The sequence below is a fragment of the Lathamus discolor genome, chromosome 6 (assembly GCF_037157495.1).
Source record: "Lathamus discolor isolate bLatDis1 chromosome 6, bLatDis1.hap1, whole genome shotgun sequence".
Taxonomy (NCBI): domain Eukaryota; kingdom Metazoa; phylum Chordata; class Aves; order Psittaciformes; family Psittacidae; genus Lathamus; species Lathamus discolor.
This window is the reverse complement of record NC_088889.1, coordinates 51,151,979-51,167,158: the sequence shown is the minus strand read 5'-3', so window position 1 is coordinate 51,167,158 and position 15,180 is coordinate 51,151,979. Positions and strand designations below refer to the sequence as shown.

General features: G+C 47.7%; 2 protein-coding genes across 5 annotated transcripts in view; both read right to left on the bottom strand.

The window, feature by feature from the left end:
• The window catches only part of CRACR2B (calcium release activated channel regulator 2B), a 47,357-nt gene extending 45,279 nt beyond the window's left edge, over window positions 1-2,078 (bottom strand). For 2 of the 4 annotated variants that reach the window (XM_065686854.1, XM_065686858.1), the window contains exon 1: window positions 1,989-2,072. The gene's annotated coding sequence lies outside the window, so the exon portion shown is untranslated. Of the gene's footprint in view, window positions 1-1,988 lie in introns of all 4 variants that reach the window. The other 2 variants (XM_065686859.1, XM_065686855.1) reach the window with 2 other exon arrangements.
• Window positions 2,079-3,045: 967 nt separating this feature from the next.
• The window catches only part of PNPLA2 (patatin like phospholipase domain containing 2), a 29,887-nt gene continuing 17,752 nt past the window's right edge, over window positions 3,046-15,180 (bottom strand). Inside the window, exons 4-9 of the mRNA XM_065686861.1 lie at window positions 12,910-13,119; window positions 11,938-11,998; window positions 10,871-11,038; window positions 10,289-10,421; window positions 9,332-9,454; window positions 3,046-8,502 (exon numbers count right to left, since the gene is read on the bottom strand). Coding sequence (XP_065542933.1) covers window positions 8,238-8,502; window positions 9,332-9,454; window positions 10,289-10,421; window positions 10,871-11,038; window positions 11,938-11,998; window positions 12,910-13,119 — 960 coding nt within the window. The 3' untranslated portion in view covers window positions 3,046-8,237. The remainder of the gene's footprint in view (window positions 8,503-9,331; window positions 9,455-10,288; window positions 10,422-10,870; window positions 11,039-11,937; window positions 11,999-12,909; window positions 13,120-15,180) is intronic.

Below are 15,180 nucleotides of genomic sequence, written 5' to 3'. Positions count from 1 at the left end.
CAGCAGGCAAAGGCGCCTGGCAGGAAGAGAGTGCTCTGCTTCATGGACGACAACACATTTGCTACAGCTGAAGTTTCTTGTCACTATCTTAAATCCAAGATGAGCTCCTGCAAGCAGGCGAGGAGAGGTGGGAGGATTCAGTCCCCGGAGCAGCCTTATCAAACCAAAAAAGATTCAGAGAGTGAATAGCATGTGGGCTATATTATGGAAACCAAACCTCGTGTATTGCACATAAGGATCAATATCTGCAAGCTCTCTGACCATGAAGAACATTGTGCATGGAGCTGTGCCCATACGATTTGTGTTATTGCCAACTGTCCTCATCCCATTAGTTTATTCTCTGATGCTGCCTGGCAAAGTCACGAGTTAACAGCAGTCCCTCAGCACTGCCTGTGTACTGCCAAAGTCAGCCCCACATGGAGCCCTCCTTTGCTATACAATCTTTAGATCAGTAGATGGTAGGGTCTTGATTCATTAGATGCATCAAATTGCCATGGGAGGACAAACGTTCCTGTTTGATGGTGACAAAATAGCTAAGCAGGCTTTCCAATCAGACAGTTCACACTATCCAGATTAGCTTGCCACAGCAGAGAGACCAAGAGAAGAGTGATGCTCTGGAGAATAAGAACAACATTGTCTGCCCAGCAAGGTAGCTTCAGAGAGATTTTATACTGTCTTACAAAGGATCCTAACATTTTACGCCTCAGGCCTTGTATCAGCCTCTGTGCAGCAGGAGGCCCTGGCAAAGAGAGGATTCTTCCACTCCAGCCTGTATCGGAATCTCCTCTGGACCACCTAAATTGGCCAGTGATAGTACAGACTAGACTCGTTATCAGTTTGATCTAGGCAAGCAATTTCAGTGTCCCTCAGATATGTATGTGTATATATATACACATCTGTATGTACCTGCTCATACAATCCTCAGAAATAAACACAGCTCTAGGACATGAAGAATAAGATGCCATTGCCCCTGAACCTGGGTAAGGCAATGTTACAAGCTGCCAGTTTTCCAAGGGCCCCCTGATGCACAACAGCCATCATCTCTGTCAGAATAAGCAGGGACTCAGCAGGTCAAGTCTTAACAACACGCTACGTCGGGATTATCCTGCCTCCTCCGGACACGGCCATCTCCCTGTGTCAGAGGCTGGCGATCGCTGGCCTCTTTTCCCCGTGGCTGTTTTCAGGAAGTCCTACAGGAAGGACCTGAGGTTCAACACACAAGTTCACCAAAGTGCATCCCATACGCATGGGATGTTAAAGAGAAAGACACTGCCGTCTTAGGAGAGGGAAATCTCTGCTCTTTTTTCCTTCCAAAGAGAAGGAGAACCAACACTAGTGCAGCTGCCACAGGGATGCATCTTTACTGTGCAGTGTCATCTGCACCTGCGTTGTGGCAAGAAAGAACATTCCTTGAGCAGAGGATGCTGAAAAATGAACAGGAAAATAAAAGATCTCCATTCAGGTCCAGCACATGAGACCTCATCTCGAAGGAGCCTGCAGCCCCTGGACCTCATCTCGAAGGAGCCTTCAGAGCCACAAAGGAGGGGAGAAGGGAAGAGACGGCAGCTTCCCAAGCCCAGACCCCACCATGGCAGCGCTCCCCATCCCATGGCCACGGTGACAGCTACACCTCAGGAGCAGCATGGCGGGACATACCGCTCCTTCCCCAGCCAGCGGCCACCTCAGCCGGTGCCGAGGCAGGTATGTCACCCCGGACAGGCAAGGACGCCCAGCCCTCCGCTCCGCTCACCCCACAGCCGCACGGAGGGACCGCGGAGGCTGCCGAGGCACAGCCGAAGGCACCGCCGGGCCCCTTCTCTGCGGCGGCCGCTCCCCAGCACCTCGCCCGCCGGCTCCTGAGGGGGTCCTGCCCGGCGGCGCGGGCGCCAGCGGACGCACAAAATGGCGAGGGGCCGGTGAGGGGACCCGTGCCCAGGGGCAGCGCGCCCTCAGCCCGCCCGCCCCGGGGAGCCCCTCGCACCGCTTACCTGCTCCGGCCAAGGGGGAGCGCAGCTGGCACCTGCGGCCGCCCTGCGCAGGGCAGCGGGCGAGCGGAGCCGCCGCTACAGCGGGCTGCGGCCCCGACCCGGAAATGAGCGGGGCCGCGGGCGGGCGAGAGGAGAGCCCGCCGCACAGCCGGGCTGCCCCGGGCCGGGGCGAGCAGCAGCACCGCGGCCCGGCCTCCAACTGCCCCAGAAGGCAGCGAGCCCGCAGGCTGCGGCGTGCGCGCCCAGCCCTGCCCGCCGCCGCTCCGCCGGCAGACGGGAGAAAGAGCAACTTCAGCGGCTGCCGGCACCGAGCGGCGATGGATGCTCGTCCTTTGCGGGCAGCAGAGGTGCGAAAGCTGCCTGCGGTACCAGCTGCGTGCTACAGGAATTACAGCGCTTGCACCTGTCCTGCGATGGCACGTAACAAAGTGGGCTTCTACAGTTCACGGCTGCCAACAGGCTGCAAAAGGAGCCCGGGTCCCGCGGCGCCTGCCGGGCACCTGCAGCAGCAGCAGACCCCAGCCGTGCGGGGTTACTGTCCCTGTCCTGGGTGGCCCTGCTCCGCAGCCCGGCCAGCAGCGCCAGGGACTCGCACCAAGGGAAGCCCCCAGCCTTCCCAGAGCCAAGGGCTGGTGGTTTCCATGTGTGCAGCTGGAAATTAACCGGGGCAACCTTGGCATATCCAGCTGAAATAGGCAGACAACAGCCAGTAACATCCATTTCACCGACTGATAAACAGGGGCATAAGTGGCAGGGTTCAGCTTCCCCCCAAAAGATGCCCCGGAATTGGGTAAGTTTCAACTTTGTGATTAACTTCTTACTAACAGGTGCCAAGCACCTGCAATTCACACATGATGGTGCTCAGTTCCTCTTGGAAACCAGGGTCTACACAGAAGCTTCAACAAAACCGAGGCGTTTTAGCTTGAGTAAGAACTGAGCCAAAATGCACCACTTTTCACCTCTAGATGATGCCCCATTCATCAGAGGTGGATGAATGGTTACCCTGAAAGGACTTAGAATGGGGTAGGACCCAGCAACACAAACCCACAGCATAAAGTGCATTCAAAAATATTTAATAAGCCTTTAAATAGCAAGACAAGCAACCTACCACAGCCAGGTAAATAAATTGAGGAAGTTTTTATTAGAAGTTATATTTCTGCCAAAATAAATAGGTACATTTTCTTCAGCAAAACATTAGGAAAAAAAAAAAAAAGGAAAAAATAAGGAGAAAAAAAAAGCATCAATTTAATACTGAACTTTTAAAGTGACTGTGAATACTACTTAATGATGGTGCTGAGTAAATACAAAACTAGTGTATGCTATTGCTGGTCTAGTTGCTGCTCTGACATCAGTAATCTCCACAGGATCTCTATGTGCATTGTGTGCTTAAGGGTCTTCTCACACTAGTGACAGCAGTGGAGCCTCAGGACACACTGAGCTCAAAGAGCTGCTTTAGATGCTGGTTTCAAGAGCAAGAGAAAACCACAGAAGGAAGAGGTATTTATTTCAAAGTTACTTTTCTGAGTCTTCTGTTTGGAACTAGAGGTTTCCCCTTCCTGTACAGAAGGGCTGATGTGGATCTACATTGTGAGATGGATGCAGTTAAGAGACTGTCCTGGTGGAGCTACCTGCAGACTGGAACCAGAGCAATGTCCCACCAGTACACATGCAAGGGGAAGGAGAGAGAGGAGAGGGGAGCAAGCACTGCTGCAGTCCAAGGGGCAGCTGCCACAGGGACACAGAGGGCAGGCAGGCCAGAGCCCACTGTGAAGGCACAGGGTGTGTTTGGCACAAGACACCCAGCTGATGTGGCAGCCAGGTGAGGTGGTCTGTTCCCTCATTGAGTTAAGGAGAAGATGGAAACAAAGCTTGAGAAAACTGTTGGCAAGGCCCTCTCTGACTTTGGCAACACTCAGCCCTGCTACCCACCACATTTAGCGTGTGTTTACCAGAAATGGACCCCTAAGTGAAACACACACACTGAGCTTCAGGTATTTCTCCCACCACCACTCTGGCAAAAGTGAAAGCTCTTCTCTCTGAGAAAGGAGTGAATTACTAGATTAATTTTTAAAAGTGGACAAAACCACTGGTGAATACACAGCAAGTTCTAGTGACACCCCAGTGCTGGCAGACAGCAGATTATCTTTCATGATCTGATCCGAGTGTTGCAGGTACACAAGCTTCCAGAAAGCCAGGAGAAAATGCCTCCTAGGTCACACAGAAAGTGGTCAGAAGTGAAGCATGTTCTCCTACTCCTTGAAAAATCAGCTTATAACAATATTAGCAGTAGGGCAGGCAGCAAACCAAACCCAATACACCACACACACCTATAGCTTACAGAGCATGCCATAGATATGGACCGTTGTATGCAACATAAAACAACTCTACAGTGTTGTTCAGGTTAGGGGTTGGTTAGATGCGCAAGTTCACCATTAGCCTTGTTAAAAGCAGCAAGTAGTACCACAGGAAGGAGAGGAGAAAAAAAAGTGGATTCCTGAATGCAAGACCCTTACAAGGGTTGGGACTCTTGCAGAGTTCAAGTGAATGCCGTAAGGACAACTGGACATTGACTGCAAGCTGAACTGTTGGTCCTGGAATCTGACCTCTCAACCACCATATTCTGGAGAGCAGACAGGCCCTGACAACTACACACTGGGCTGCCCAGCCACACATTTTGCTGAAGAAGGGGCCAACTGCTACAGATACCTCGTTCCTATGAACTTGACAACTGGAGGTTGATCAGCAGCTCCTGCCCAGAAGATAATACATGCCACGATGTACATGTGGAGCAAGGGCACAAAGAATTCCATTTATCACAATAAAGCCCTCCATATCCAATCCAGAGCCTATCACGAGGTTTCCAGGGATTTCAAAGAAGTGACACCTGATCTAGGGGAGGCAGAACTGCATAGCAAAAAGCTGTTCTCCAAAGCAGCCTCATCCTTTTTCTGTATCAGCAGGGAAGATCTTCCTACTTTGTTCATCCTTTGCAATCTGTGATAAATGAGCAGGAAGGATTTCAAGCAAATGCATGAAATTTTTCTTAACAGGAGGGTAGAGGTTTGAGGTATTTTTGACAGATCTGCAGTTTCTTTATCCGAGCTTGTATCTATAAAGCCAACAAATATCATACAATAGCCATTGCATGACTTGGGGAATAAACACAAAGAAAGGGTTAATAGTGTGGTGCTTTCCCAGTATCCGTTCACACCCTGCAAATCAGCATAGGGAAAACAGAAGTTTCCTCCCTGAAGAGTTAGATCTTTATATTTAAAGCCAGGCTTTGGTTTGTGGTCACAGTTGAAAGTGTGCAAAAGCTTCTCTTTGAGGTTAATACAATTAACTAAATAACAAATAAGGTGAAACAGAAAGAAACTCAGGCCTTTTACCAGGCACAGGGGTTCATCTCTTGAAATGCATGGACCAAAACCAGCAAGCCTTCTGAGTCAGAGCATGGGAAGACAGTGGCACCAGCCCAGTCAGTTCTGATGCCAAAGGAGAACAGAAAAGATCCCGGGGATAAGGGTGCCAAGCTGCAATTCCTTAGCATGCTCTGTTGCCAGGAGAATTTTGTTTCATAGTTTAGTGGTTTACATAATCACTCAGTGGTTTTACCAGTCCAGGAAGAAGGGATAAAAAAAATAGTTGCATCATTTTCTCCACCCATATATTAACACAAACAAGGCAGAGTCAAAAGGGCAGCAGCTTCTAAGTACAAGATTTCCTTTTCCAGCTCTGGCCCTCACAGATGTTTTGCTTCTGGATGAAATGCCTTCATTTCTTGCCACTAAGCATTTATAGGTTCTTTCCAGTTGCTCTGTGTGCGTAACGGACACGAGAAACGCGTTTGGCAAACAAAGCAGCTGTGCGTGTCCCATTCCCCCAGAGAAGGTAGCCCAGAGAGAAGTGGGAGAAAAGAAATCCCACACCAAACCACAAAATGAACACCTTTTCCAGTTTTCAAATTCATCCTGCTCCCCATAACTGACAGTAGCTTGTTGCTAGTTCACTTCAATTGGAGTTACATATATCTAGCAGTAAGCTTTTTCTGTGAGCTTTAAACAAACAATCACAGGATTGACTTGTTTTACAATCCAATATTCCTATTCTGGATTCAGAATCCTCCAATTTTTCTCTTTTCCTGTAATGACTTTTCTGTTCCCTAAATGCCTTAACTATGCGAAGCTTAAGACTAAATCTGACTGCCAAGTGCAGGCCTACTCCATAAGCGAGCAGGCCCTTGTGTTACATAGGTAGGTTACATCCAGGAAGGGCAGTGGGGTGATACTCCAGGTCACAAGTTCATCCATGCACCAGCATCTCCTGGACAGTCGGTTAGCACCACAGCTGCCCAGTCTATTGCCTCACAACTTGCAATGGCCACTGCAGAAAAGTCCTGATGCTTATCACAGTCTCCACCACAAACATCCTACTAGTACAATTGTGCTGGTAGGAAACAGCACCCCCCACGTCACCCACATTGCGCATGCAGACGTGATCGAGTGGATTCACTGCCTTCTCCAGCTGTTAGTAGAACTTCTGGGATTATTTTCCCTTTCTAAATCAAAAGGTGCAAAAGAGTCTATTATAAATCACTGCTCTATTGTATAGGCTACATAGTCAGCTTCAGATACCCTGTCCTGCTCCCCAGCAAGGACAGCATACGTTTGCTTTGGCCAATTGCATACTGTTTGTGCTAGGAGAGGTAGAAGACGCCTCATGCAGCTAGACATGCTGCAGAATAAAAGAGGGAAAAAAAGATACCAGGAGCTGATTTTGTGTCATAGTGCAAGGATTTAAGCTTAAGTACATAAAATCCCCACAGGAAGCCATGTCTCACCCTGTGAAGAACAGAGTTCATGTTTCTGCACAGCAAGCCACAACCAGACCACCACTGAAAAAAAAATACCTTCAGAAGGCACAGTCCTGCCCTGCTATAGACCCACTAGCTGTGGTCTTTTAAGGGACAACACAAGTAGGCCGCTCCAAGCAGACTGCACGTGCAACAACAGTCCTAACTTCCACTTCACATACTCCTGTTATTGCTACCTGCAGAGCTGTACCCGCGAGCCGAAACAGGAGACAGGCAAGCTGCGGGGCTGGTACAGCTATAAGCCTAAATGCTTCTCACTCTAAAGCCTCAACATTCAAACTCTTTGAGGAAAAAAAAAAATTAATAAAAATTCGATAAAGCCAAGCATCCAGTTTGGCAGGAGATCCCTTCTGTATCATCCGCTTGGAATTTCCTCCAGTTGTACAGTTCCTTAAGGAACAAAGCCCAGCCCCCTGTCAGAGGCAGCCATTCCCCAGCACTTGCTGTGACACTCCACCACAACCGCTCAAAAATAACATGCCCTGCACAATCTCACCTTCCTATAAGCACTTTGCATTACTTCAGCTGTTAAGCTGATCCTGAAATGGTCAGGCCAAGCTTTCCCAGAGCAACCCCACACCAATTTCATTCACGGTGACAGGAATGGGGCCTCTAATTCAACATGTTTCTCTGGAAAAAAGTTCTGTCTAAATTACTTCTTCAAATAAGCTCAATCACTTAGTAACACTCAGAGCTCAGTTCCATGAGGACAGAAAACAAAAAGGAGAGACCACAACATAAATCTGAGTAAATACATAACTTTTCTACCTTTCTGCAGTCCCAGTGCAGTCTGCAGCAGGGCCAGCTCTGGCTTCCAGTGGGGATGCAGTTCAGGGACAGAGGAAAAGATGTGACTTCAGCAAAGAAGTCAAAGGAAGATTTTAAAGCCATGAGAAAAATTGGTTTGGCAAGAGGCTACTTCATCTTTCAGTAGCACAAAGAGCTAAAGGATGTCAAATGATTTAAGCAAAAGCAAGGCTCATTCTCTAAAAAACAAAGGAGGCTAAAAATTGTAGGAATTTGAGAGCATCATCTACATCCTGATTATTTGGCAGTAAAAAGCCAAAGGCAATTCAAAGTGCACTATCTGGGAAAGCCCAGCTGGGTCAGCATCAGCCTGGCCATCAGCAATGGCCAGGCCTCAACACAAGCCTAGAGCAAGGTATCAGCCTGTGTGTGTCTTTGAACACAGAGATCCCTTGCCTGGCCCAGTGGGCAAAAAATGACTACAGTCAATTCTACCAGTCTCCATCCTGGGGAAACCCCCTTTGCAGCATATTGATGAGCACAGGGCAGCCTGCTGCTGAGGGATGAGACTGGTCCCACCCTCCATACGCTCTCCTTCCACCCACCCTCATCCCCTCAGGGCAGCAGGCTCAGAAGAGTGGCAGGCACTCTTTCGCACAGTCTAGGGGTGGAAGCTTTAGCTGAAGCCCTTCCCGAGGGAAGAGAGAAGCCTGCATGTCCATGTTGATGCAGAGTAAGCCCAGCATGAGCTGGCGCTGGTACTCCTCCCACTTCATCATGGCATCAGACAGAGAACGGTTGCTTCTCATCCACACAGGAAATGCTTCACCACAAGCTGATGCAGAAGAAATTGGCAGGCTCTGAGGCTGTCCAAGCTCGAGGTGATAGTAAAGCCTGAAAGACAAACACATGCGAAGAATCAGTACACGGGAAGACTTGAGCAGGTCACCAGACCAGAGCTCCAGAACCATAGAGCTATTTTGTTCTACCACTGACTGCACAATCTTATGCAGAGTTAGAAGTCTCCGTGTGCACCCATTTTCTCTCCTCACATCTCTTGATTATTCAAGACCATGAGCACTTGTGGGTAAGAATCACCCTTTTGTACTAGGATCCGAACCACAACTGGAACCCTCTGCCTATTAATACTCAGCTATCCTCATCCACACAACACAGTCTTGCCTCAGCCTCAAGCCATGGCCTACTGCAGGGAGTTCAGTTCAGAAGCTCAGGCAAAAACACACACCTGAGTGCTCTGTCTCATTTGGAAACCTTCTGGTGGTTTTTGGCCACCCTAGTGCCTCCCCACCCTAAACCAGGCCTAGATCTCAAGACAGAAAAGGTCATTTGGACACAAGTACCTCTTAGAAGGAATTTTTATGGGACTTTGGGCCAGAAAATGCCACAAAGACAGCACCTATATCTTCTACAGGGAACATGGAATAAGCTAGCATACTATTTTAATTAGACCTAAGTCTTCTGCCCTATCACTGTGTTAACAGCATCACTACAGGGTCTACCCTGTAATGAGAAAAAGGAAGGAGATCATGTGCTGAGTCTATCCAACAGTTAAGGAAGCCAAGAGACCATGGACCAGATCTATTTCTGGTCAATTTGTGATGTTCTTAATCAGCTCCATTGGAGCAGAGTCTGTAGAAGTCTAAGGTGAAAGGGGAAATGGAGGACTGCTCCAGAACCGTGCTGTGGAGGAAAGCAGCCATACCTGGCAGAAAGATGGCTGCCGAGTTTCTTCTTGGCTTTCTTCACAAGATAGTTGCAGATTTCAGTCATCTGCTCCCTCATCCATCTAATATCCTCAGGAATATCTGGGAGCCATTCCAGCAACCTAGGAGGAGACAGGAAACCATTAGTTGGGCCACACAAACGGCAGGATGAAAAGGACACCAGTTTTGCATCCTATCAATGGTCACTCATTATTTTTAATTACAAATGTATAAAGAGCCATTTACACTACCATTCACAGAATTAATAGGGAGAAGCTATGAAGGTTGAAAACAGCCCAGGAACTTATTCTTTATGTTTTGTGTCTGCACTTTCCATATTTTTCATCAATTTTCAGATTCTGAAAGTGTTTTTCTCTAAGCTTTTCTATCACAAACTATTTCCTTCCAGAAACTTTTCATAGAGTACTTTGTACAAAGAACAAGTCTGACAGACTTGTCTTCTTAGCCCATTAAGTGTAGAACTGGAAATGGCTGGGAATTCTCTGCTCCTCACTGCAGAGGGGAACTTCCCCTCATTTGGTTCCCACTTTCATCCCCATGCTCTTAGTTCACAAGTTTCTCCCCAGGCTCCAAAATTTCTCCCCAGGCTCCAAAATTTCTCACCATTTTCTAAGACAAGTTCCAGCCCACAGCCATCTTCCCTCAAGCTGTAAGTATTTGCTGTAGCTAAATGACATATGAAGGTTGGAAGAGATGTTTGTTGGGTTGTTTTCTTTTGCCTCTTTTTTTTTGGAGGGGGTGGGGGGGCTAGGGGGAGGACTTTAATTTTCAATTTTTTTAATATGGCTGGTAAGTGGCAGGAACTCTTTCTCCAAGTATTTGGTCACTGCAGAGTCAGAGAGGCCATGCAGAGTCTCTGGCCATTTATGTTTCACTACATCAAAACTTCATTGAACTAGGATGAACACCACTAAGGGAAACAGCCAATGGCTTACCTGACAGTGAAGGAAACTGCAGACTCCAGAGGCAGCATATAGGGCACCATCATTGCTGTGGCTACACGTATAGGCAGCATGTTGGCAATGCCAGTGAAGAAACTTCTTCTTTCAGCACAAGCCTCCAGAAGAGCTGGAGGCAGAAGAGAATGTGGTTGAATCCCCTCAGTGGGACTATCTCTTTCCTTGCCATACCCCAGAAGTTACCTAGCCTGAGGACTACCCTCTGACCTTCCACTTCTTAAGGAAGTCTTGCTCAGGCCAGTAACTGTCCCAGTGCAGCTGAGAACAGCAGGTTTTAGCTTTATCAGACTCCCAAAGAAGTGAGCAACAAGATCGCCTCCTCTCCTTACCATTCAGAGCAATGTCAAATGAGTCAACCTCTCCCAATAGCCTCTAAAGGGCAAGCCACAATTTTATCTAAGAGGCCACAACTCCATCTCATCATCAGCAGGTGTCAGTTAAATCCCTAGGTATGGCCAAGCCCACCCACAAGCAATACCCAACACATCCCCAGTAATCCTCTGAAGTGGACCAGGCAGCACATGGAGATTGCCTGGGATCTCTCCCTTTGGATCATACCTTGGTTCAGTCTGGGAGGCAAGTGTTCCATGATGTGCTCTTCAACTTCAGCAAGTTCAGTATTGTCCTCTAGCTGGTCCTCAGCTTCCGTTTCTTCCTCTTTCTTCTCTCCTGGGGGGGCTTCTATGGCAAGGAGAGGGCGGGCAGGACTTGGACGATTAAGGAGACCTGAGGAAAAGAAGTCATACCATAGGCTGATTTAAACTAGCTGCCCTGCCTCCCCTGACCTTTAGTGTTATTCTTCACCCTGACACGCCTAGACAGGCATCATACCCAGCCTCTTTAGCTTACATCTATTGTAATTCTTACCACAATGAGTTAGAAACCTTGCTGCTAGAAATTCTACCTTTTCCCCTTTAAGTACTGGAGAGTGCTGTTTGGCAGTGTTTTGTTGCTATAAGCTGCCAGTCACCCATCTTGCAGGCAAGGTTTCCCTCCTTCACCTTAATCCACAAACACAGTTGTATTGATGGCTCTTACCCCAATGAGGTATGCATCACAGAGCCAACAGATGTTCTCGATCTGCTGTAAATTGACACTAGGTGGCATCAAACACACGCTTAACCTGCTACAACACAGGCTAGGAAGTCAGGGGCTTGCACATGGAAGAGAGTGAAACAGCAGTGTCAAACTGCCAGGTGCGGGGGGGCTTCTGAAGGCATGCCTGTGCTCTGCACTGCTGTGCTACATTAGACATACCCTAGCTGCCCATAAAAAGGAGCAGAAGGATATCTGCAGAAGGTCCAAATGGCACCAGTGCCTAACAATGGTGTTGGTGCAGCACAGAGTACATGCTAAGTAATTTCAAAACTTAGATGTGCCAAAAACATCACTCTGGTATGAGAATGGTTAGAATCCTTCTGCATTGCACTAGAAAGGTGTTCACTCCATTTCTGCATCCTGAAGTGCTAAAACAGATTTAATATAAATCCCATATTCCAGTTCCTGAGGCACAGCTCAATTCTGCCCTTCCACTTTTCATATACACCACTGACTATTCTCAAAGCCAAGATACCAAGCCTGCCACAGAGAAAGCAAATCAGTGTATCCTGCAAACAGAGCCTTACCATTCTTCTTCAGGAAGTGCAGTGCATCCTGATAGCCCTGCTTGCACATATCCCGCAGCACCTGTGGGCAGAGGAAGGCAAGAGCAAGTCATTTGGAGACTGCCCGGCTGAGCAGAGCAAACACCAGCTCAATGCTGGCTTTAGAGGAATTTTCCTGACTCCTCAGCTAGCCCCAAAACAAGTCTAATCTTTGTCAGCTCTTCCCAGCCTTTGAGCAGATATGGCAGGTGTAACATAAATACAGTGAATACAGGGATCACATAATTCAAGATTGGAAGGGACACCTGGAATCCTACCTAAGAATGAGCCTAGACTTGCATCAACTTAATTTCCACATCTAGAGCTGATGCTGCTGTGTGCAGCCTTCCGCAAGTCACTCTGACAAGCGGACCAGAATACTTCTCAGCAGATGCCAGGAAGGTCCACTGCATTTGCAGATAAAGTCAGCAAGACTAGAGAGGGGGAGGAAAAAGCCTGTCCAAGTATTTCAGCACATGTGAGCACACTTATTATGCTGAAATACCAAGGCTATCTGAGGCTGCATTTGCTCAAAGTACACAAAGCTGGTCGAAGCAACACCTGCTCCACTGGCACTTTTTAGGAGACAGTCACTGGCTGCAGGCTACTAGGTCCAACCTGACAATAAAACAGTCAAGAAGTGCACATGGGTTCTGATGGCTGATACACCCTTGTTTACAAGTGAGCCTGACTTCCTGGCAAACTACTCCAGAGAGCAATGTGAAAATACTTTCCAACCTAAATTCCAGATCTCCCAGCAGCAAAAGAAAACCAAGCCACTTATACAACCTTGTGCAAATGGTCAAGGTTTGCCAAGTCACTGGGTCAATAACGTCAAGGTTAAAAAACAAACAAGAGATACAAAACTAACAGTGTCTGGAATCTTCTGCTAAAGTGCCCCGTATAGCCAGTGCCTATCTACTGTCCAAGTTCTGATACTGCCAGGAAACTCACATGCGCCTCCGGAGGAAACAGGGCCTTTGAGAGGCGGTAAAGGTTGCGAAGGTTGAACTGGATGCTTGTATTGGTGACTCTCAGCTCATGCATGTTTGTGGAACCATCTCGTGGACAGATGTCACTTTCTCCTGAGAATGGAGACACCGTGATGGTGTTCTTCAGCTCATACCGTGGCAAGTTGTCAGAAATCCCTCCATCAACATATCTCTAAAAAAATCAAGACAAATGAAGCACTCTCAATTCTTGTAACTGATCAAGCAGCTTTTTTACTGTATTCATATTTGTGCCAACAACTTGGGAAGAGATTGGAGTACACCCACCAGCACAGAAGGAGTCAAAACCAGTGATAGCACAGCTATGTTGTCTATAATCTCCGTTTGCTATGTGCCTCTCTTCCTATGGTTACGCGTATTGGTCACAAGCGTTCCACGAGAAAGGCGTATTTACTTGTGTGACTGCCGACTTAAATCTCCTATGGGTTTTGACAGCTTTCCAATTAAATAAAATGACACAACAACCACCACCTACTAGCACTGATCTACGCTGTCGCACTGTAATATTGTGCCATTTTTCCCTTGTGTTTAAAATGAGTAAGCTCAAACACGATTTCCCACTGGCAGGTTTGTTACCTAGGAGCTGATTTGTTGCTAGCAGGCTTATCAAGCAGTAATTCCAACACATGTGTACACATTTGGAATCTACTTTCTGTGGTGTGATAACAGAGCACAGGGGACCAGCGTTTTGCACTTAACAGGTACTCTCTTGTCAGAGAATGTTCTGTACTTACACGCCATAAACACATTTGCGTTACCCTTGCAGGAAGGCCAACCCCAGTAGCATGTACTCAATTCAGAGTATTTGTTAGTGTACCACAATTGCACAAGGAGCTGAGCAAGACAATTGCTATCACAGGCCTTTGGCAGTGTAAACAACATGCAGAAGATAAAGGGAGAGGGCCTTGGTCAAGCCAAAAGAGCAGGAAGTGTGAAACCTTTGCAGAGCAACAATTCAAGCTCTTAAGAATCTCGGTTACAGAAGAGTCCTGTTAATTTTGTATCAGGGTTGATCCTGCCAGACAGGAACCTGTCCCTTCAGACAGGTTCAAATGCAAACCATGTAGGAACTACACAGCCCCATAGTAGCAGCTGTGCCATCGTTCAGCTCTCTGCTGGGTGAGGAGCTGAGCTGGCAGAGGCTGAATCCAGGCAGAGCACAGAAATGCTGATCAAAAGAGGAGGTGCTCCATTCTGCATCAGGCTTTGCCTTGTCTCACAAGATGACACTATAGTTTTGCAGTAAGGATGCAGAAACATACGTTTCCCTCAGGGTGGCAGCATGAGTGCACGGATGACTTTAGAAAGAAGGCTTAACTAAATAAAGCTGACAGGCAAAACCTTCTCACTGCATGGAAATCCAGGAATACACATGCAGACCCTGCTCTCTGGTCCACCATTCCCCAACCAGTGCTAATTACCAATCTTGACTCAAGATCAGCTGCCACTTCTTTGTATTTGCCTGAACCTCCAGCAACCCAAGCCTAACCACTCTCCAAACCCCTGCAAAGCCTAACTGAACAGAGCCACAAACTGGAGTCACCAGCTGGCTTCAGGCGTGAGCAGCAGCAGTTTTTGGGGATGGCTCACAGACTGGGGTAATTTCTGGGCTGCCCAGTTCCATTCCCTTATCATGACCCCCTTTTATTTTACAGGGCCCCTCACTCACGTGAACTGACACTTAGCTTTCTGACCCTTGTGAGGGGCTCATCTCATCCACATGCTACATGAACTGTTGTTCATGGCTAAAGCATGTGCTGACAAGTCAGTTACTGAGCCTTCCATTTTCCAGTATTTGAGAATTCTTTTTTTTTTCCTTCCCCCCGCCTATCTTCATTATCCACTCCATGGGGCTACCAGAGCTCAGAGAGTGAACACTGGAAAAAGATTAAGAGGAAGGCAGAATACAGATTTTACACCTTTCACACAATTACATTGCCTTCAAAACTTGTCTTCATGCCAGGCCTGTCAGTCTGTCCTGTGGCAAATACAGTCACAGTCATCACAGGCATGCTAGGAACCATGCAGTCCCACGTCAAAAACTTTTCACAGGCTCATACCCAACCTAATTTAACCTCTGCCCTCACCACCCTCCCCCTTGAGAGACACAAAGAGCAATGATTTTTCTGGGGAAGAGGTAGGAATTAATTTCCTCATCTCATATATTCCCTCCCCACCTTTCCCCATGAGGAATGTCAACATGAGAAGTCACCCC